This window comes from Arvicanthis niloticus, chromosome 10, assembly GCF_011762505.2.
Source record: "Arvicanthis niloticus isolate mArvNil1 chromosome 10, mArvNil1.pat.X, whole genome shotgun sequence".
Classification (NCBI taxonomy): Eukaryota; Metazoa; Chordata; class Mammalia; order Rodentia; family Muridae; genus Arvicanthis; species Arvicanthis niloticus.
In genome coordinates, this window is record NC_047667.1 from 45630373 (window position 1) to 45654688 (window position 24316).

The 24316-nt window shown below is 38.9% G+C and overlaps 1 protein-coding gene across 2 annotated transcripts in view; it reads right to left on the minus strand.

Annotated features, from left to right (window-relative positions):
* Pappa2 (pappalysin 2) overlaps window positions 1-24316 on the minus strand; it is a 230508-nt gene that overhangs the window by 29040 nt on the left and 177152 nt on the right. For both annotated transcript variants that reach the window (XM_034513437.2, XM_076941441.1), the window contains 3 exons: window positions 23156-23291; window positions 21617-21726; window positions 11259-11330 (listed from right to left, as the gene is read on the minus strand). In XM_034513437.2, the coding sequence (XP_034369328.1) occupies window positions 11259-11330; window positions 21617-21726; window positions 23156-23291 (318 nt within the window). The remainder of the gene's footprint in view (window positions 1-11258; window positions 11331-21616; window positions 21727-23155; window positions 23292-24316) is intronic.

Consider the following 24316-nt stretch of genomic DNA (forward strand, 5'->3'; position numbering starts at 1 on the left):
CTAAGATTAAAATCTATTAATTAGGATCTGAACTATGTATTCTTCTTACTACAAATGATGTTTGCTGCAGCTTCTAAATACACAGGATCAGCTTAGAAGTGGCTTTTTTTTATCTTTACTTCACTGCTGAATTAGTTCAAAGAGGAGACATATAAACACTTGCATGCTTACATAGAATTTATATACTTAAAATAATTTATATATTAAAATAAAGTATACGAAGCTGAACAGGCTTTCCAGAAGGACTTACTTAGTATAATAAATATTTAATAAAGCAATTCAATATAAAGATATCTATTTTATTAGGATGAGCTAGAAATTCGGTAACATGAATTTTCTGAAAAAAATATACATATGATTATTTTTGACAAAAGTTATATCCAATTACCATGATAGTAACTTTGAAATGATCAATCCCTCACAGGATTCATGAATATTTTCAATGACTTCGTTTGCGTCTTGGTCAGAATGGATTTAATAGACGTTTTAATTAACTGATCTTCACATAGCAACATCCCAGTGAAACCAAGAGAGGACTGAGCTATTTATAGATACAATGGTGATTACTGCTAATGCTTACAACATCAAAATAATCATTCAGAAGCAGCAAAAAGCTATGGCAGATGGAAGAAAAGACGAGATCATTTCTGTTGATAGACATGCGGTAGATGAGGACTCAAACATTTGCTAATCCAGTGCTTCTCAACCTTCCTAATCCTGTACAGTAGAGCTCCTTATGTTGAGGTGACACCTTCCCAAGCCATAAAATTATCTTCATTGCTACTTCATAACTGTGATTTTGCTACTGTTATGAATCGTAAAGTAAATATCTGATATGCAGGATGTCTAATATACAACTGCTTGGTCCCAAACCCACAGGTTGAGAACCATTGTGTGAATCTGTAACCTTGGCTTAAAAACTGAAGGGCAGTGAAAGGAAAGCATAGAGTACATTAGACAAGGGGCAGAGTGAAAGACAGCAGGAAGGAAAACCCCTGCTGTAAAAACAATGAAAGAAGTGAGAAAGTGGCCCACCCAGGAGGCCCTGGGACAAAAGAAGCAAACCACAGCCTGGTAGAAAGCCCACCAGGCTGGCAAAAGGCAGCTCTGGGTGAGTTTTAGACAAGCATAAACTCTTGTGCATGTTGTTAATCTAAGTGAGGTTTTACAATTTGCAAGGTTGTGCTTTTAATGTTTTATTCTTTTTTTTAAAAAGCAGGGAGAAAAACAACAACAATGGTTTTAGGTTTCAAAGTGAAAACCTAGTCTTCATTAATGTTTGGAGTCTGATTTTTGGAGATTCCAGCTGGGGACTCTGAAGTTGAGCCCTGAACCGAATGGGACTCTGGACAAGCCCAAAGACATGCCTAGATTTTCAGACTGCTGCAGATATTGCACAAAACTGGCGGAGACACTCACAAACAAATCTCTTGAGGGGATTGGAATTTGGCAGCTAGTGAGCCTGGAAGACAGCTCAGGCTTAAGCTAATTTCCAATTCCTCTCTGGATTTTAACACGTCTAACACATCTTTAGATTTAGAGCTGCGAGGACCTACAGTATTCCAACCAAAAAGTAGTGACTGTCACTAGTTTCTAGGACACTGCTTTCCCAATCCAAACGAGTGTTTTATAATTCCCTTCCTCTCAGAGATCCTAACAGACTTAGCAACAAATTCAAACTAAGCCCAGAGGATGTATCTTTGGAGAAAGGAATGATTAGTGGATCTGGTTTTGAACAGCTGAGATATAGCAAAGAGAGTTTTAATTGCTGGCTACTACTTAAATAACAACATATAAACAAGGAGGAGATAAGAGATGTTACATTTCTCATCATGCAGTGTAGTTATCCTAAAGTTGAACTATAGTTCCCAATCTTGTATCATAAATACAATTTTTCCCCCTTTTGAATGAGGAACTCATCAAGACAGACACCAAGGAGGGTGTTCTCTGAAGGATCAGGAGCAATTCCATGCGTCTTTTTCTAAGCCCCTAACATGCTCTCTTAATACTATCAAGCCTTTGGCATTTGTTAAGAGGAATTTATGCTACTGGTGATGAAAAGCATGCTACTGGAGGATGGGAATAGGGATAAATCTTACAGATAGCAAGGCTTAGGGGTGAGGCAGTTCAAGAGGTTTCTCTACAAAGACAAGGAGAACAGAAATGAGATTTTGGACCACAGTGGGGTACTTAGTATTGGCATACCCCCAGTTCTACTGTTATTTTTCCACACTGTACCAGAGGACCTTAAATCTGAGTGTGTAAGTTCTCTAGGGTGTTTGGTGAGGGTGACTGGATGTACCTTGGCCCCAGTGTCTGATTCAAAGAGGAAAGATGCTTCCTGCGATGCAAATGAGTGCCCAGCTGCAGCTGCTGCCAACCCATCCCCTGCACATATTAGAGTCCTTCATCTGAGGCAGCACTTTTTAACATTCCTAATGCTGCAGCCCTTTAATACAGCTCCTTACATTGTGGTAATCCACAACCATAAAATTGTTTTTGTTGCTACTTCATAATTGTAATTTTGCTACTGTTATGAATCGTAATATCAATATCTGATTTGTAACCCCCAGAACAGCCGTGACCCACAGGTTAAGTACCACTGATCTAGAAAGAAAATTCTCTTCTTGCAACTTAGAGGTTATGCCTAAGTCAGCCTCCACGTTTGCTGCCTTTAGGAATGTGGGCATCACTACATTGTGTTTTTACATTTATAACTGTGTTGAGAGTGAGGTTTTAGCTCCTTATAATGGAACTTCACATGCTCAAATAAGAAGAACTGAGGCACGCGCGCGCACACACACACACACACACACACACACACCTCATCTGATCCTAGAAAACAGGAAGACAGCAGTCTAACTAAGCATGCAAAATTTCTAGCAAAGGAGCCCACACAATGGAGAAAGCCCATAATTCATCGCAAACAGGCTAACCTGTTTCTCCCCTTTTCCCTCCTTCCTCTGGGTTTCTCTTTTCTCATGTCTGCATGAAGGCATTCTGTTCTCCCAAATAAAACACAGCCCCAAAACTTGTGCTTGCTAGTCAGATTTTAGAGTTTCTACCTCTTCACGGTAGCAGTAGCATGATATCTTTTTTTTTTCCTTCCTTCCTAAGGAAGAAAAAAATAGTGCAATCCAAATTCAGTTTTCATGCCACTGCTCTCTACCTGGCGAACTGCATATTGGCCCATGTGTCCTGTGGTGTTAAAGCACTACCCAATGTCTGCGAGTGATCAAGAAGCCTGAGATACCAGGCACAGCTAACAGGAGTACCATCTGGAATATAAATAATAAAAGGCAAGAAGAGTAAAGTCCAAGACAACAGAGGAGAAAGAATCCGAGGAACAGGGCAACAGATGGATCAAATTAGTGATGGAAGCACTGTTGGTATTCACTGCTAAAGGTGTAAAAACAGACCCGCTTCCCACTGATATTTCAGTCATGCAGCCATGCCGGTGACACTAAATTTGTCCCCAGGGTCTTGTTTTTCCACTCCTAATTCCCTCTTATATAAGCTCCTATAGAAACTACATTTAGGATAGTGACAGACAAAAAGTATCTCACCAGCTACTTAAAAATATTACAAATATATTTACATTTAGCCATGGAGTACTAGATTTACAGAGAACTGAACTACCAAGCTCTCTTTCGTGTTGGAGACAGGAGACAATATTTTACCCTGTCAGAAAGAGCAGAAATATAGGCCTTTAAAACTCTGGGAAAACTAACATGCCTTTTAAACACTTCTTTTTATAACCTTGTATAAAGGTTAGCACTTCCAGGTTATTCCTGGACAGATTCACATTACATAGCTCACTCTGTATTCATGTCCATTATTTCTGTTCTGCTAGGCTTTCATAGGGGATGATTACTAATTTTTCTCTATAAGAAATATTTAGCCAATGAAAGTATTTATTACGTGAGTTGTTTTCCTTTTCAGTTTAAGCTTAAAGATAATCCACTGATTTGGATTTTCCTTCAGAGCTAGATTTTTATACCATTCTTGTTGCCCTTGATGTACTCTCTACTTTCTAAGCATTCTGAGGGCTAGACCTAAAAGAGAAAATGGAAGCAGCCCAATGGCAAGAAAATGATAACATAAGAGGAGTCTCAAGCTTTCTGCCTGCACTTACTTCAGTGGTTGCTTGAAGAATAGAGGTATCCTGCTCTCTACCCCAACTGAGAACCAGAGTTTTGGGAGGTTTTTTTTTTTTTTTTTTTTTTTGTTATTTTTGTTTTAAGACGACTATTATGGTCAACCAATCCAGCCCTTTCTGGCTTATAAGTATTGTAGTCTTGACATTTTCTGCCAATGTTTCTGAGTTCTAACCCTGACATTTTTTCAGTTTTATTTTGAGTGATTTTCTTCACTTGTCTGAGAACTCCTGGAAGACATATCCTCTTATCCCAAGATGTGAGTCAAATAGGATGTTTACAATCATCTGCCCATGAATGAACTAGCCTGACACTGTGATTCCTACATGGAGCCGAAGAAAGAATACCTGCAGGAGAGTCCCTGGGGTCTTTTGTCAAAAGGAAATCCTTGGATTTCATACAAAGTATGGCATAAAATAAGGAGAACCTCTTTATTTAAAGTGAAGGAGTCTTCACTTTAAAGCCAGTATGCCCATGTAATCTTAATCATGACTTTGAAATAGCTCCCACATGCACCCACTGCGTCTTAAGTGTCTGGAGATGAGGTACTACATACCTTGCTGTTGGACTACACAGGCCTCCCCTTTCCATGCAATTTGTAGTGGTAATGCTGAGATGCACTTTGTGGACTAAAACAACATACCTGCTAAATTGAAGTGTTGTGTTTGTCTTTCTGACCAATCTTTGGTCATGGAATATGACATCAGTCAAGAAGATTATGTTCCTTATAAATACAGAAGTTGGAAAAATTTTGTTCTAGAACTTTCCTTAGTGGAAAAATCAGGCTTGCAGACATATAGATATTTTTATCTAATTCATTTTCCCTTTAAAAATGGTATATATTATTAGGCCTTTCTTCCACTCTTCTGAGAACCTCATATTCTTTTAAGTATATAAAAGTGATAGTTGATATTACTCCAGAGTCTTAGTAAATCTAAGGTCCAAGGAGGCTCAAACAGTCTTTGACCCAACTTTCTTCATCCTGGCTTGCTTCCTCCCATCTAAATATATCGGTTTGATACACAGGTATTACCACCTTGGGAGAATTAACAGTTAGAAAAAAGCACAACTATCTCTCTAAATAACAGAAGTTGTTCAGTGTTAGTAACAAATAAAGTTTCTTGAATTCTTATCATATATTCACTGTTTATTCAAAACACATCAAGTGCATATGCATTCTTTATCATGTTCCAACTCCCATCTCATAGTGTCACAGACCAAGTTTTCTCTTGTAAACCAATGCCAGGATAGAAACATTAAATAAAACTAGAGCTGTCTTGAACTTATGATTAGAAAGGACAGTATCTACAAATTGTTACACAAAACCCACCTTATAAATTAGAAGTCAAGAAGAAGCAAGAGGGCTTCAACTCCTAAGGAGACCATGTAAGAGTAGGTCTGGTCACCATAATGAGGACCCAGATTTATCTATCTAACAAATAAAACATGCCCCAAAGAAAGTAGGTTTGATGCTTCTCTTGATTGATTCTGCTGAGGAGAACCTCACATTTGGAAGGATGTGTCTCCACTGTTCTTCTGAATCTGAATCTTGATTCTAACAATTATTAAACATAAGTTTTATCTGCCCAATTTAAAAGCTGTATAAACCTAAGTTTTGAGAAGTAACTGAAATTTCCCAAGTAAATGGATAATAAAGGACAGAATTAAGCTTGCTTCTGCAGTCTCCCTCCTTCTACGCTATGCATCTTTCTGCGCTTGCACAGCCTTCTATGATGGAGCTTTCATTCTTTCCTCAGCTGTTCCAGCCCACACTTTGCTACCACTGCACTGTTTCACAGTGAACTAATGCAGGCTTTTTTTTTTCCCAATTTGAGTCTCCCAAATCAAAGTTCTTCCTCTATTTCTCTACTGCCTTCCTCAGAAAAGCACCTAACAATATTACATCGGTGTCTTTAAGAGATAATGTGAAAGTGAGCAGAACACTCTCCTCCAAACACCAAGTTTTGTAGCCAGCTTGAAGCCTATACCTACTAGGTGGGCATGAAATAGTGTTCTAAGCATCATGGCAGGTGTTTATGAGGACAGGAATAAGAATTTATAAAAGAAAGGCCAGTTGCAATGTTTTGAGATGCTAAACAACTTAGAGGCTTTAGAATACTCCCAAGAACACTAATTGAGCACAGTTACCATGGTTATCTGTAGTACTATTCCTTGGGACGTATCACTATTAGCATCATTTAGCAGCTTACACAAGTCCTAAACATTGTTTATTTCACCTTAAAGAGAGTCAGACAGGTCCTTTGTATAGCTAAGTATTTTAGCCAGAATTTGCACTTAATTGTCTTATGGAGTGTGTGTGTGTGTGTGTGTGTGTGTGTGTGTGTGTGTGTGTGTGTGTGTACTTGTTCATGTATGTGAGTGTGAACAGGTGCAAACCATGACATAGATGTTAAGGTCATAGGACAGCCTGTGGTTTTAGTAACTGCCTTCCCCTGGTGTGAGACAGGGTTGCTTTGTTGTCCACAATTGTGCTGTTCACAACTGCAGAAAAGAAGACGTATGATCTTCCTATTATTCTTTGGTCTCTATCTTCCAACTCTCCAGAGGAGCACTGGAATTCCTAACTCATGATTGCATGCCCAGCCCCAGGCGCATTCATCATATTTATGTGGCAAGTACCTACCCAATGAACTATGTCTCTGACCCCACATCTAATCATTCAAAACAAAACAAAACAAAACAAAACAAAACAAAACAAAAAATGTACAAGTCTACAGAAAGAAGTAAATACTTCAAGAGAGAATATCAGACACTATTCTGGAGACTAAAGGAAGAACAGGATGAACTTACAAGGATACATGATCACAACAAAGGCAAAGCCAAAGAGTAGGTCACGTTTAATCCATCCATATGAAGGATGTTAATAAGTTCTGTGGAAAAGCAGCAAGTAACTTCCTAGAGAGCTGTTCTCCATTTAAGTCATCAGCTCTCAACCTGGGGGCTGCAATCCCTTTGGGGATATAAAAGATTCCTTTACAGGGATCTCATATGGAATATCCTGCATATCAGATGTTTACAGCTATGAAGTACCAATGAAATAAATAATTTTATGGTTGGGGGCCAATACAATGGGTCACACCATTAAGAAGGTTGAGAACCACTGATGTAAAAGAGCCTAGAACTGTGACCTTGGGCAAAAATGAAAAATAGGTTTTTGTGCAAGGAAAGGGAAAAATGGATAAAACATGAGAGGGAACAGAGATAAGGAGGGAGAGGGAGGTAAAGGAGGAAGGGAGAGAAGAGGGAGGAAAGGAGGTAAAGGAGGGAGAGAGGGAGGGATGGAAAAAGGGAAGAGGGATGGGATTTGTTTTAAATGTACTTAAACTTCTGATATCACAAAATTCATGACTGGAATGAAGACTCACTTCAACTTGTTACTTTACAGAGTGAGGGGAAACACACTTTTGTCATTCTCTTTCTCTGCCTCAGTTCTCTCTCCTCTGTTCTCACTTTATGCTAAATGAAATTTTAGTGAACAGGGATTCAACAGAATAAATATTATTTTCCTAAACAGTTATCATGGAATTTTTGTAGGGAGTGGTGGTAAAAGCAGTAAATAAATTGACTCATTCCTTCAGGCAGTAAATTGAGTTTCAGCTATTGTGTTGAGTAGCTAGTTTGCAACAATGCAAAAGACAACAATTTCAACTTGAAGCTAGCTACAATGTGCAAGAACCCAGAAAACCAGCATTTCCCCCTAAGGTAATAAGCAGCTTAAAAAGAAAGTGCCAGAGTAGTTATATACCTTTATATATGGGAGTTATTATTATTCTACTTGGGTATTAAATAACCCAAGTAGAATAGGTGCCTGAGAAACACACTGAAGGATCTGTAATGGTTAGCATAGTGTAGAAATTCATCAAAATGGTACTATTGACATTTGGGACATCACAGTATTTGGCTGTGGGAAGGTTAGCAGCATCCTTGGCTACCCATTAGATGCCAGTAGCTCCCTCCATTCACCTAGTAGTGCAAAATAGGTGTGGTGTATAAAATTGATCCGAGCTCAAAATCACTCACTTAGGAAAACACAAGTTGGGTCAGGAATGTAAACAAATGTATATGAAAGTACCGGGTATGAAATAATATGGGACAAGACTGCTGCATCCAAATATGAAAAGAAAAGTGGGAAGGGTTTATTTATTTATTTTTTTATAAGACAGAGGCTTTCTGTGTAGCCCTGGCTGTTCTAGAGCTTCCAATATAGATCACGCTGGTCTTGAATGCACATAAATCCTCTTTTCTCTGCCTTCCAAGTATTACATATAACACACAGAGACACACAAATACACACACACACACACACACACACACACACACACGCACCCACAGGAGTAAGGTGGAGGGAGAGTATAATTATTTCTGGACAAAGAAAACTTCAATGTAGGAATGCCTAGTTAGTAACTTTCTAGTCTCCTCCCAGGGTTTGGGATAGTGAGTTGTTCTTAGACTTCCACAGTTAAGATACAGATTATTGGTTAAGATACAGATTACTGGTTAAGATACAGATTACTGGTTAAGATACAGATTACTTGTCTCCTGTGAAGTTTCTAAAGCAGTGGGTATAGGGCAGACCTAAGCAGATACATTCTACTGAGTTGCCAAGTGATGGCAAAGACATTAGTCAAGAGCCACACAGAACCATTGGGGTCAGAGTCTGGGGTTAGCAGTGTGTCATGGGTAGCAACCAGGGAGAAGAGAGCAGTGCTTCTTGTGGCATGCTCAAAGAGAACATAGCTAAATAAGAAGTTCTGGATAATAGATCATTCATGCTGGGGTACAGGTCAGGGGAAAGGACAAGTGTGGAAAGCTCTGTATTGTAACCTTCTGGAAAACACTGAAGCTAGCCCCAAGCCCTGACATCCACCCTCATACTTGAGATGATGCATAGAAAGAGCAGAAGGGAACTCTCAGGATCTGTTTGATCTCTGTCCAGCTCCCTAAGCCCTCTGTCTGTTTATCTCCCTCTTTCCCTGGCCTCCTCTTCTTCCCATCACCCCCTGCCCAGTGGATGATTCACTGCCTCCCTTTCACTTCCCCACCCCACCCCACCACCATCTGTTTTTCTAATGATGGCAGAGGATGAGCTGTTCTGTTGGCCTCGCACCATAACACAGCACACTCCATGCTAGCACAAGCCCTTGTGCATCCCCAGAATGCTGTTTTATGGGTATTTTTCCCCCACAAAGTTTTCTCTTTTTCTCTTAAATCCCACCCTTTCCCTTTCTCTGGTCTCATGTGGGTCCCAATTTCTTAGAACTAGAGCAAGAGACTAAGATACAGAACAGAGGATTAACATGCATGCCTGCAAGCAGGTTGGGTGTGTTTAAAGAGATTGTTGGAAATCAATGGCAGTTAAAGGCGCTCTCTTTAGCACACTCCAAGGAGCCAAAAATATCTGGGCAGGGCTGCAAAGTGGCTTATTGAGTTCCAAAGAGAGGTTTGGATGAATAAATCTGCAGTGGCTCGTGGGGAGTGGAGAAAGCCCTGAGCAAGTGAAGTCTTGATGGATGTATGGTTTTAACATAGGGATGGACGTGGCAAAATCTTCCTGGGAGAACCAAGGATGACTGTTGACTTGTAAAGAAAATGGCCACTCTATCTCTTCTCTGATATCTATGTCCTTCAGAAACTCACCTACTGAGATTAGCTAAACATGTCTCTTGATCCAGCCCTGTATTATAAACTCAGCTTCCTTGTTCAGTTGCAATAACCCACCTCTCTGTTGAATTCTATCTAGTGAACATACTGAGTGTCTCAGGGTGCTGTAGTTTCTCCATCAGAGGTCTTAGCCAGTTTGATCCCAATTTTTCTGTATCCACATGTGACTGTCTGCCTGTCTGTCTATGTATCCATCTATCCATCCATCCATCCATCCATCCATCCACCCACCCACCCACCCACCCACCCACCCACCCACCCATCTATCTATCTATCTATCTATCTATCCATCCATCTATCTATCTATCTATCTATCTATCTATCTATCTATCATCAGTTTACATTTTCTTTATTTTTTTTCTCCACCTCAGCTAGGGCCTTCCCTGGAGCCATGCTGGACAGGGCAGTGCCTGGACAAGAATATTTGTATTTGTCACCAGCTGTTCCTAGGATCGGAGTGCCTATTTAAATGGGCCATGTGTGTATTCTCCTTTTCAGTGTTGGAGTTCCTGGGTCATTCTCTCTAAGTAATGCTCTGATTCATTTTAGACTCTTCTTTGTTAGGTTAAAAAAGTCACTGCACTACAAGTGACCCATGGATGGGAATTCACTGTAGAAAAAGGAAGACAGAATTTCTCCTTTCATAGTGAAGATTTAGGTCAGACCACTCAACGGTGGAATATGTGTCTACCTAGAAGTTTTCATATATACCTGCATGACCTTTCAGTTGATGCAAAGGAGGGAAGCTACAGACAAGTGACCACAGTGATTGGAGTAATGTCTGCTCTGGGATTATACCTGCTATTCATGTCTAGGTAATTTTGGCAACAAGTTCCATATAATTTTGTTTGGTTAAAAAAAATTACACAGAGAATTTTTGTATTTATTTTAATTTGGAGTATGTATATGTATGAAATTATATAAATGCATACAAATCTCAATTTTAATCAAAGCCTGGTGATTTCTATCATCTATAACCCTGGCACTCAGGAGGCTGAGGCAGAAGGATTACCACAGATCTAGTCTGGGCTATAGTGGCTGCAGTATAATCCCTTGTCAACACACACACACACACACACACACACACACACACACACACACACGCATGCCAAAATTGGTTTTAGGCACTTCGCTAGCTGAACAAAATTATCTATAGTAAAATCCTTGTTTAACTAATTCCAAGGCGTAGTTACAAATCCCAAAGCCATAAATAATTCTGGCTTGTCTTTTAAGTGACTGAGATTTTACTAAAATAAAACTGAGTTCAAAAACCCTACATTGTGTAAATTTGGGGCTGAGAGGCAACATGTAGGAAACTAAGAGAAGGAGAGAGGGATCAGAAGAAACAAGACCTTAAATTGGAGGGACTAATGTTACTCAAAACTCTCCACATGACTTGGAGAAGTCAAGCCCACATACCTCACATGACTGGATGCAGTGCACCAGGGAGGGATCTGGGTGCCACTGACGCCTGCCGGTACACACGATACTCTACAAAAAAAAATAAAGGAAACAGAGACATTAAGTCTATGAAAGTAATGTTTAGGTCCAGGCTTGTCCCATCAGCCAGCTCCAGGGCTTTTAAAGCAAAACTCTCAGTGTGTGCCTGGCAAGCACCTGGTCTTGCCTATGGAAACCACTAACCCTTCTAGGGTAGCGTGAAGGCTGAAACCCTTAAAGTAGGATCTTTGTTCCACATTCTTCTTCTTCCTTCCCTAGGGTACCATGATTTTCAGAGTGCTTTGATTGTATAACACTGACCACTGGGAAAAGAATTTTCCCATGCCTCAACTGCCACCCTGGCATTGCCCAAACTGTGGACACTGTTAAGTTGACTGCCCCATCCTGTCTCCCAAGGTAGGCCAGTCCTCCACAGAAAAATCTCTCAGACTTTCTGGGTCTGATAACTGAAAACCAATGGCCTCTGTCTTGAACAAAGCCATGGAGAACACCATGGAGGATTCCAGACTAGCGATCCAGGTAGCAGGTGAGTCTCTGTCAGTTAAATTAATTCAGGGGTCACTTGGTTTATATTTTCTACTTCAATTTTTCTTTTCAAAACTCTGTGAAATCTAGAAAGTCTGCTTTCATCTCCAAGATGCCTTTAGAGTGACTTTGTGTGCAAAAGATTGCTTGCTGATTATACAAATTTAGAAACTTTTTAAAAAGTTTAAATTGCTTGAGTTAAATCTTTTAAATAAAAAAAAAAACAAAACAAAACAAAAAACAATTGACTAGCCTGAATTGGTTTCATATGCAAAATTTGGGCTTTGCTTTTTCTAAAGCTACTGGGTCTCTTGCTGAAGTGGCTAAACTCACAAGCAGGTTTCAATAAAGCAACTCAAGCTATCATGCTGCTGTTCATCACTAAAAAAATTACTTTTTGAAAGAATAATTGTTTCCAATGACCGCTGTCAATATGCAGCCACCTACATCTCTTGGTGAATTATTGGATGTTTCCAGGTGAAAGAAAAATAAAAAGTTTAAGGTTTTGTGTACATTGCAGTGGTCTACAGAAGTGATTTAAGACGAGTGAAGGCAAGCGCTGAAGGTCTGAGGGCGTGGTAGAAGACTCGTGAAAAAAATAACACTCAAAGATGCTGCAATGTGGTGGAAAGACTTCAAAAACTCAAGGCTTATCACTAGTAAATGGCTTTCTGATCAGCTACTAATCTAGCTTTAGTAAAGGAATGGCTATTGTTATTGTCACAGACTCAAAATTGTAAACTTCCTTTGGTGGTTTTCTAAATATAGACTCTCGTTGTGCTAAAAACATCACTGTCCAATCTGTCTATTCCTCTGGAGAGAGAAAAGGGTATACTTGCTTTTACCCAGAACCATCATTTGGGTCTTCAAGATCTTTTATCCCTCAGTTTTCTTTCTCTGCTAAGAAATTTCTGTCTTATCACAAATGAATGTTTATGCTTCCACTGTGTTAATGACTTCTCCCTGTGTCGTTGTTGTCATAGCTCAAAGGCATGAGTCTCCTGTTTGCAGACACTACTTTTCTACAAGAATTTAAGTGCAGATTACAGACAGTGATCATATTAATCCCGTAGTCCCTAGCCTATATCTGTCCAAGCAGATTCATTCATCTGACAGATACCACTCAGGAATCCACTGTGACCCTGGAAACTGCTTTAAATAAGCTCCCCTCCCTAGCTAGCCCCATGTACTCTTGCAAAACTACAAGCTCTGGACTTTGCTGAAAGCTGCTGGAAACCAGTCCTTGGTGTTAAGCAGTGCAGCTGACGTGGGGGATGAGCCGATGTCTCTTCAGCTTTGGTGGGCAAACCAAATGCTTCTGAGAACCTGTCCACAAGTCTCCTGCCACTGCCTGACGCGGCTCCCACTCACTACCTTCCTGGACCACCAAGATGTCCCTCCCTACCCTCCAACCTCAGCTCTGAATCAGCTACAAAAGAGACCAGCCACAGTTTATCACCAATAAAAGGTTGGAATGTTAGGTCTCAGTATGTATACCCAGAAATAGCTCAAGCTGACGTGTAGGAGGAGTCCAAGGTCAGATAAAGCTAGAGTTCTTCAGGAAATTGTGAAGCAAAATCCCATCTGCCAAAATGATTTACTTCTCTTCTAGCAAAACAAACAAACAAACAAACAAACAAACAAAACAAAAAACGGGACTTATGGTTTCCTATTTACATATATCTCTGGCAACCATCTGCATATCAAAGTCTATGTTAGTCTCCAGGTCCCTATTCACAAACACGTTTTACATTTCAAAGCCCCTATGATAGTCTCCTGCCCCTTCTTTGGAAGATCTGGTCAGTCTTCCTGCTATTCCAGCTCTCAGGGTGGCAAAACCTGGTCCCCTGTTCCTTTTATCTCTTCTACTTCGTCCTTCTAGCCTCCTTTCCCTGGCAGATAGCCCTGGCCAATCCAATCTGCTTCTTACTCTCTCTCTGCTCTAAACTCTTCCTGGGGACTCTGGATATGCTCTTCCTCTTATCCAAAATAAAAATCTCCCACATAACCGTGGAGTGGTTACTGTGTCTTTCACATAAACCTTTCTTTTACAACTCTCAGAAATAAACAGAAGAAATCTTCACACGTTTGATACTTACAACATAATGTAACCTTACAACAGTGTAATGTAACCTATACTGTAAGATGGCGACCTGGCTTCAGTTATCATTATAGTTAAATGGAATTATCAAACAAATATTAGAGAGTGGACAGGAGTCTTCAATCTACCAAAAACTCTAAGTCACTTTTCCTACCTACAGGTTGCATAAGCTGACCCATTTATGTATAAACAATAAGCAGACTCCATTGAGGTTTCCTTTCTAGAGGTTATGAGTTTTGATTTTTAAAGTATCATGTTTGCTTATTGCCTCCAGAAAGCAGTGATGTGAAAAATATTAAGATGCTCTTTTGTAAAGTGAATGACAGCATCCTTATTCCTTCTCACGGTATCCTATCTGGTCATTTACTCAGTTCAGACTAAATGTATTAAAACAAAAAAACCTCACTTACTAAAAGCAATATTCCCCACGAAGCAAAAGGATATACTGCTATGTGGACCAAGTGCTGTCCTCTAAATGGTCACCATTGTTGAGGGAATGTCAGTTTCTCCATTTAAGTGATGCTCGGCCTTGATAGACTCAGGTTCTGAAAACCTGACCTTGTCATATTCTGAACAGATTAGATGGCCTTCTTTTATACTCTTTCCCTGCTTTTATAAATGAAGGAATTTTGGTCCTCTAACATCCCAAATTTACAACATATTATAAAAAGAAAAAAAAAGACAAATAAATAGAATTTATCTTTATTTTCAAGCTCCTGGTGAGATGGCTCAGCAGTTAAGAGCACTGGCTGCTCTTCAGGAGGTCATGAGTTCAAATCCCAGCAACTCCATGGTGGCTCACAACCATTTGTAATGAGATCTGATGCCCTCATATGGGTTTCTGAAGACAGCTACAGTGTACTTTGGCCTGGAGTGAGTCAGGGCTGGAGCGAGCAGAGCGAGCAAGAGGAAGAAGGGAGAAGAAAAAAGAAAAAAAACTGGGAATACTGGAGATACAAGAAGGAAGTAAATTGGGAGGAAAGCAGCCAGTCAAAGGTCATAGCTCCTTGGGGGAAGCAAATGGGATTTTTTTCCCTTTCTGGAATACTCTGGCAAATTACAAACATGCATGTTATTTATATGAATAATCTATGCAAAATAACAATTTTTTTTTTATTTCTTCTGCCAAGTTTCACTCAGTCTTTAAAAATCTTGTTGCTTCCAGGGTGCAAATCAATATAAACTCTTTCAATATAACTATCATTTCTATTGGCAATACCTATTCTGAATTTGCTATTATTTTTATGCATTAGTGAGCAGTACAATGCATTCTCTTGTCTCTTATGCTACTAACAACCAACTTCTCAGATGAACTGATGGCCAAGGACTTTCATAGGCCAGAAGATGCAGAAGACTGGGGGCCAATACTGCATTTAGCAGTTGGCCAGTGTCAGTCAACATAAAGAATAGAAAAGGAAAATCAGCCTGTTTTTTCAGGGTTTAGCATGTAGGATGGGTACAACAGACATACTACCCACTTTTAGCACCTCATAGAGATTAAGGAGGTATGCCAGTCTGAACTACTCTGAAAACTAAATTAACATTTAAAAATCAATGAGTATTGTCAATCTCTCTGTCATGAATTTGTCTTACATTTGCATATATGAAAGAACTTTACATATACTTAGTTATAGCAAAAGGAATGAAAATAACAGAGTTGACTATCCTTGTGGGGTAGGTTAAATACCAAGGGGCAGTGATAGCAAGAAAGGATGGGAATCCAATGCACAGTACAGCTTTTAACGCCTGTTTCTCTTTTGCTTTAAACTATTCTGTTTACTAAAAGAACCACTAGTCCTTCCAAGATTAATCTGAGAAAGCAAACCGAAATAAAAACGATGAGCTTTAGTGTCCCTGGGCTATTGAAGAACTGGGAATCTGAGAAGGAATGCAGGTAGTCTTAAAGGTCTTTCCAAAAGTATCGAATGTTGCTTTGGTGAAGTTTCACTAACTTGCACCTGACTAATTCATAATTATGACAGTACTTTAAAAATAGAGGGGAAGCTTTGTTCAGTCTGTGAAACAGGAATTTATGAGACAAAATAGAAAAATGTCAGGAGATGATAGATGCATTGAGCTTTGGAGGAAATCACTTTCAAATTTGCTTTAGGAAAACTCAGTTCCAGGCAAACAACTGCTGCATTGTGTTTAAAAAACAAAAACAAAAAAGTAAGCAATCAATCAAACAAACAAACAAAAAAACCCAAAAACCAAACAAAAATTTCTTCATGAAATGGGTTCCTGAAAGACCTTGTCTTTGTAAGTTAAAATATAGACTTCTTCCTTTTAAATGCATAAAAAAGCCTTCTCATGACAGAGCAGATAAAAGTAGCCATAACCAATTCATCTTACCCTTAAATAGAGTTTTGAAAAAACAAAACTTTGAGAATGTCTCAGTGGCAGCCTCCATTCTTCAGGTTTTTTGCTTTCTTAAATCCACTGAGTTCATCCTGCCTCACAGAGGAAATGGTGTTTGGATGCAGGATGAGATGTCTATCTGCTTTGAGAAACCTTTATGCTCAGGGTGATGTTGAGATAAGCATGACAAATGAAAGAAAAAAGAGAAAACATGGAGACTTGAAAATGGCAAAGTACTCTTTGTCTGGAATTCATTCCACACTTTCAGCAGCTTGGAGACCCTGGACTATCGGGCAGTGAAGGCAGTATGCAGAAGGTATCTGAGTATCTGGCATGAACTGTGGTATCAACACTGATTCAACACACAGCACCCTGCCTCTCATTATTGTTAGAGCCTACTGCCTAGTCACCATGTCAAAGACTCGGAGTGCCCATCTGGGAATTTCAAACATTAGTCTGCTGCCTCCCACAGTACACGTGGTCTTGTAAAACTGAAATGTAATTGTGTGTATGTGTGTGTGTGTGTGGGGGTATGTTTATTTTATCCTTATATGCATCACAAGAGCTTTTAGAGGTGGCAGAGGGAGGTAGATCTATGAGTTCAAGGTCAGCATGGCCTACAGAGTAAGTTCCAGGACAGTCAGGGATACACAAAGAAACTGTCTCAAAAAATCAAATCAAAAAGAAAAGGAGAGGAGAGGAGAGGAGAGGAGAGGAGAGGAGAGGAGAGGAGAGGAGAAGAGAAGAGAAGAGAAGAGAAGAGAAGAGAAGAGAAGAGAAGAGAAGAGAAGAGAAGAGAAGAGAAGAGAAGAGAAATTGTTTTCTTAGTTAAGGTGGTGCAATGGGAAATCTTAAAGAGACATGGATTCTCTAGTTTTCTCAGCCCAGTTTGTAAAAGAGCAAATGATCCAGACATTCTCATTCTCTCTCTCTCTCTCTCTCTCTCTCTCTCTCTCTCTCTCTCTCCCTCCCTCCCTCTACCTCTCTCTACACACTCTACACACACACACACACACACACACACACACACACAAAATGGAACTATTCTTGTTCCACAGAGCTAGGTGATTCAATTTTATAGAGATGGAGGATATTTTAAAAGGGTAAAATTTATACTAAATAAGTTAAAATAGCATTTAAACTTAAGAAATATATAATATATACTGGAAACTGTGATGGATGTGTGTGTGTGTTAATTTTGATTAAAACACTGCAAGATAAATAGCATTTCCTTCTCCTTGACAGGGAGGGCACAGAGGCTCCCAAGGGCAAACCACCTTATTCTTTTTATGTCTGTTGTTTCTTGTAGGTATTTTTCATCAAAAGCCCAGATAGTTTACATCTTATGAAATTATTCCTTTAATAAATTGTGTACTATTCTAAAACTTGGGTGTCATTTGCAAGAATAAGAACCGATCAGTCTTCTAGAGAAGGGAAAATAAACTACAGACATCTGAAAGCAGACTTCCCTGCTCTTTAAAAGCAAATCAAAATATGTCACAAAAAAGAAAGAAAAGTAGTGTTGTAGGGAAATATCTCCCTTTAAATTACTTTTTTAAGATGTCATGATAAAGGAAGGGAATGTAGGATGGATGGATGATTTTCATGGTTGAAAAGAGTGACCTATTTTCTGTCTAACAGGAAAACTATCCCAAGCAAACAGCTAGAGGGAAAAATGATTGCTGTGGGTGTGGTAATACAGGGACTGTCACACAATTTATAGTCAAGAACATTGCTTAAACATTTCTTCACTTCTTGACAACTGTGAAATTTTAGAAAGATTATCTAGAAATGCCTATAAATGTGTAAAGTAGAGATAATACAATCTTTCTGAGCTTATTTGATTGTGAAGAGATTCAAATTATATATAAAACATATTTACACACATAATTACATACATGTAATTATATATAATTTAAACCATGTATATATTTATACTAATGAACATACATGGAAGTTTGTAGACAATAAAGTATTATTTAAATATAAGCTATCATGTTTGTTACAAAGAACGAAGTTATTTGAAGCAGAATTAAGAAGAATATAATTTAGTAGTTCTGCTCTCTGTAGTCTTGTTGGATGCAAAATGATTTGAAACAGTGATTTTCATGAAAGTGGCAAGAATTATTTATTAAACAAGTGAACTCTACTCACATTAGGTATTCTTAGACTTCAAATATATATGCAGCAATTGCCTTATTTGTAAGTGTAATGACTTAATATAATTGAAGTGTTTAGTGGAATTGTGGGATATGAATGGTATACACCCTTTCATATTCCGAAGTATCCTAGCCTTTAGTAGGATGTGATATCTATCTTATTTTATATACTGCCAAAGTGATCTGAAAGGACATGTGCAAACTGAAGTAAAATATTTTACCCAAACTGGGTAAAAATATAGAACAACCTCCAAGACAGTCTATTTGGGTTACAGGGTTTTAGCCAACATACTGAGTTTTATCAAACATAGCTGCTTAGGTTTATGAGGTATTTCTTCTTATTTATGAAGACAAGGTTAGATTTTGTACTCTTTGTGAGCCCCTGAGTGTCACCAAATGACAGAATTCATGAGCTCATCAGTGTCTGGAACATAATCTCATCATCTGACTCTAGAGATAATATATCAGTCATCTCATTGTTTTCCTTAGATCCATTGACTTTTCTTGTGCAATACAGTTTGAGTTTCCTAAACACCTAGTACCCTTGAATGCTTTCTAAGCAATACTCCCTGATACAGCACTAATAGAAGAACTGATAATCAATAAAGACCCTGGGCAATACCTTGGCTTTGCCCCACTGTGATATTTACTATTAACTATTGAATTGCTATTTGATTTGATTTGATTCTAGTGTTAAGGACACTGATTTGGAATTCAGAAACATATAAAAATATTCTCACTTAGGTTTTCAATTTGTGGAATTCTCACTGTTGCATTATTTTTCAAGAATAAATTATTCTTCTAAAGTAAATTCAATTAGTCTTATACACTTTTAAATTATCTTAGTTTATCCCTTAGATTGTTGGAAGAAACTAATTTACTTTATATTTTTTATAGCAATATGACACACATTGCCAGTGTTCTGCTAACTGTAGCTTTGCTTCAGAACATTGTGACTGGACACATAGCCCATAGTCATAAAGAACAGGAAAGAGTTACTGCAAATGATAAGAAATGGGCACGAGTAAAATAAGTTTCCTTGCTTGACAACAGATTGAGAAAAATTCCTAGGGACCAATCAATGTAAACTCTATCCATATGGTTCTCCTTTGATTCTGAGATCATCCATGGAAATGTGTATGATCCTCATTTACTTGAAGAAACTGAGAGCCAGGACAGTGAACATATTGTATAAGGCTATACAGCTGGTAACTAGCAGAATTCAGGAATGTAAGTTCAGCCTAATAAGGAAAAAAAAAAAAACCATTTTTTTCTCAGGGCTGGATGAGTAGCTTAACAATTAATAATGTGCTCTGGTCTTTCAGAGGACCATAATCCAGTTCTCATCGTCCACATCAGACAGATCACAACTACCTCTAAACCTAGTTCCAGGGGGATCCAATCCTGTCTTCTAGGTCGCATGGACACTCTTAGACATCTAGCTTATATACACACATATACAAGTAAATCAAAATCAAAATCTTTAAAATGATATATGTTTTGATACAAAGATGATAGTGATTCCCTAATGCCTCAATATTACATTCGGACAACTTATTTCCAAAAACTAAGAATTTACTAGTAATTGCATTATACAATGTTTCCGAGCTTCAAATCAGTATATTTTACATCAAAAGAAAATCAAATCCAAATAGCAATTCAGTAGTTAACAATAAATATCAAATTAGGGCCCAAGGCAGGGAGGTAAAGTAAATTATAGAAAGAAGCTTGCAAGGATTTAATGGATCAGTCTAATGAGGTGGCCACATCTCATTCCACCCTCACTCTAAGAAGGCACAAATCACAACAAAATATTCTCCACTTAGCTCTTGATTTCTTTTATTCATATTACAAATGGCTGTTAAACTCTTAGCACTTCCTAGGCACTACTCTGGGGATCTATGTATATAATAATGGACAAACAAGAAATTATCCTTCATTGTCTCTAGTGATAGAAATAAGTAAATAAAATATACAATATCTTTGAGTAAGTTCCAGGGGAAAAAAAAATAATGTACCAGAACAGTAATCTAAAATGTTAGATAGAATAGCCAAAGTTGGCCTTCATAACATTCGAGTCAAAGTGTGGAAGAAGTACAGCTATAAAGGAAGCAGATATCTGGGAGAACATTGTGAGCAGAAGGAACCACCTGGGGAAATGTCCTGAGATGCAGCTCATTGTATCCTCAGAAAAAAGCAAGAGGGGCCACCACTGTAAAATCAAACTCAGTGCTCTTTTAAAGGAAAGTGTGTGAGAGCAAGAGCCAGGAAGTGAACATGATCCTTGGAGAAGAGAGGATATAGATCTGAGAGTTTTTACAAGAGTCAGATGATGGGTGTGGAAATGGCTGAACATTCCAACAGGGGTGTTATCTGGAGCGCCTATGGCCTGGGAGCTAGAGTGGTCCTAGGACTAGGAATATGCAACCTGAGGATCAGAGGACAGTGGCCTTGAAGGGGGTGAAGGTTCTGTTCTGTTCTGTTCTGTTCTGTTTTTGATTCTGTTGATTTTAGTCTCAAGTGTTGTAGATTCTAGGGAGGGAAATTTGGTTTAGAAGAGGCTCTGAGGAAACATGAGGACAGCCCCCCCCCCCCCCCCCCCCACACACACACAGACACTGTGATATTTCTGGTGATAGACTCAGTTGAGCCTCCTGGAAGGTAGGGATTTCAAGGGAGGACCAGAGAGGAGACCAGAGCTACAACAGACTTTGCCTATAGTTTAAAGGGCAGAGGGCCTGGGGTAGGAGTTCAGGGTTTAGAAAGAGGAGAATGACAGGAAAGTGACTCTTGCTCTCACTGTCTGCTACTCACATTCTCCTGCTGACACTGTATTTGGATCTTTTCTAACTCAGCCTTTCTATTTCCTCCTCTCGTCTTTACATATTTCCTCAGTTTATTCTAACACTTCCCACCTTGTCTTCATTATTCATCTTCTTTGCTGTTGTTTATCTCTCTGAATCTTTTTACTACCTTCCTTTTTAAATGCCCCCTTCCTTTTTTTTTTCCTCAGCCATTTTTCTCCTTTTCTTACTTGATGGTTTCTCTTTGATCAAGGGAATCATCCACATGGCTGTTTGATACCAGCGTATTTGGAGGTCCTCTAAATCCCCCTAAGGAGTGTCCTGCCACTTGAGAATCGGCCTCTAGTTCTATCTCTACCCTGTGCTTACCTGAACTTTGACAGGTTCCATCCAGTGCTCCAAAGTGTCAGTAGTCACATTCTCCGGTAGTATCACAGGGTCACTAGGGGGGATTACACATGATGGGGAGCACACTGCACCTAAGGAATTGAAATTTATAGCAGAGACATGAATTTCTCAGATCACAGTCTTTTTCCAATGCTTGCTTTCTACACTCTAGGCCAGAACATCATGGTAGTTACAGACAGGGTTAACATTCACTTCCTGTGTACCTGGATGGACACTGTTATGTAAGGTGATCAAGAGCCACTGTGGCAAGTTAACTCTTCGAGTTTCCCTATGTCTAAGCTCCTCTGCCTGGTATAGTATATCTTCTCCTTAGCCATCAATGTATTACTGAGCAATTCAACAATTTAGAGATCAATGCCTGGTTTAGCAGATCCCCAATATCCCAAATCAGGGCTCCAGATTGCCAAACTCTGATGTCTTTTAAACATATTTGATTTTATTCTAATTTCCCAGGAACTTATACATATATTGCACCTGTGACTGTAGCTTAAATAGCTGGGGAGTGGTGGGAGGATGTGGGGCAGAGATCATTACATTTCCTCCCAGCAGCCTTTCAATTAGCACACATTATTATATGCACAACCAAGAAACTTATTTGAGTAAAGGAGGAAACACACAAAACCAGAAGCAGAGATATTGTTCTCTCAAAGGAAACTCTTGTTCTGTTTGTTTACATGGGCAATCCAAGTGCCTCCTCAAAGCCTATTCAAATAAAATTTATTTTGGGGTTTCTCTGTTTCCTCATCCACAAATTATATAATCTCTAACCTTCTTTTCAATTCTCATTATCTATATGACTGTGTCTTTAAATAAATAATATTTTTTTAAAGTTGCATCATTTTAGGTGCCTGTGTGTATGTAATGTTTTATATAAAAATCAGAAGTTTTCAACGTGAGAATCTGTTCATGAAACACCATTGAACCAGACCTGAGCACAAGACATCAAGGAACAAATACTTGGAACACAGTGAAGAATCCACTCAAAAATGACTGAGGTTTTTAATTAATTCATATCATGCACATTTATATTACATGGAAAATTCTGAACCTGTGTAATTTAGACTTTAGACTCAGTCTCATAAGGTTTCATACAAATTCCAATGTTTCTACGATATTAGAGCCAGTTTGGGTAAAGTTGAGTCAACTTTACTCTAAGTCAGTTCTGGTCCCAAATAACTTCAATTGCAATTACTTGAATAAACTCTTGCCCACGGGTTCTGGAACCCAGTCCTCTGGAGAGAAAGACTGAAGAACAACATAAGTGAGAAAGACTGAAGAACACAAGTGGGTGCCATCCCAAGTAATTTTTTCTTCAACAACAGAGGTAATACAGGAGTCCTGTATCATGTGGGAGGAGCCCTGCATTGTGTGGGAGGAGCCCCACATCAGGTGGGTGGAACTGTTCAGGTGTATCTTTCAGAGCTATAAATCCAGCCACACAGATGATGCACTCCGGGTCCCAAAGCAAAGTGGGTGACATGAACAGATCTCCATTCTTACCAATCCCATATCCCTGTCCACACTTGTACTCCACAGAATTCAGCTCTGAAGTGGGTGGTGGACATTCTCCTTGCAGGTTTTCACACAACTTGAATTCCTTGGTCCACAACCCCTCTTTAGTGCAGAGGATGGGAATCTAGAAAATTGAAATTAAAGATCACCACTATTGTTATTTTGTTAATTTCATTGTGTGTATGGGGGGAAGTGGTCTGAAGTGGTCTGAGTAAATGATAATATCCTTTAACTTCTGGATCTTGGGCTCAATGATGATTAGAACAATAAGCCGAGTAAGAAATGGCAAACAGAAGAAGAGAAAGAAGAGAAGAAAAGAAAAGGAAGGAAGGAAGAAAGGAAGGAAGGAAGGAAGGAAGGGTAAACAAACAGGGAACCCAAGACAAGCTGTTGCTTCCATGTGAAGCAATCATAAACAAATTTTCCATTCACGAAACTTACCACCATTATATTCCCCTTCAGCTCTGAGGCTACAATAAGCTACTGACAAGAGGTGTGTATTCTATTCTGTTTTGGGAAATTTGCCCCAGATGGTGGTGTTATGCCCTGATTCATACATGTTTTAACACAAATGTTGCTTGTGGCAAATGCTGAAAATTTTCCAAATCAGGTTTTGTGTAGTGAAAGTAAGTAATACTTTTCCTAAAGGTATGTCTTTGCCTCTCTACTGAAATACATACATTACTGCTGCTTTTAGTCCTGTCTGAAGTCTATTTCCTTTCTCTGCATGCCTGTTGCCTGGTGTAACTCTTGGCTCACCCTAGGAACCTCTACCAAAAAAAAAAAAAAAAAAAAATCAATGCATACTCTACCTAGATATAACACAGAGAAAATTAAAAACTATAAAACCCAAGGGAAGAAATACAGTTTATCAATAACCCAGCCTCTGTCTGGTAAACCCATTGCTGTCCTAACTAGTCAGTTCACACTAGTTAGTTCACACTGGCATGTCTGATGTTTTTGGATCTTATTTTATCACCCATTCTTTTCATATCTGTTCATGCCAAGGGTGTGATGAAGGCTATTGATTTCTGCTGCCAAAGTCTATTTCACTTCCTGTCTCATGTATGTGTGTGTGTGTGGTACTTGGAGTGTCTAAAACAAAACTGTGTTTAGTCATATAATCATGATAACACTGTGGTTTTTAGT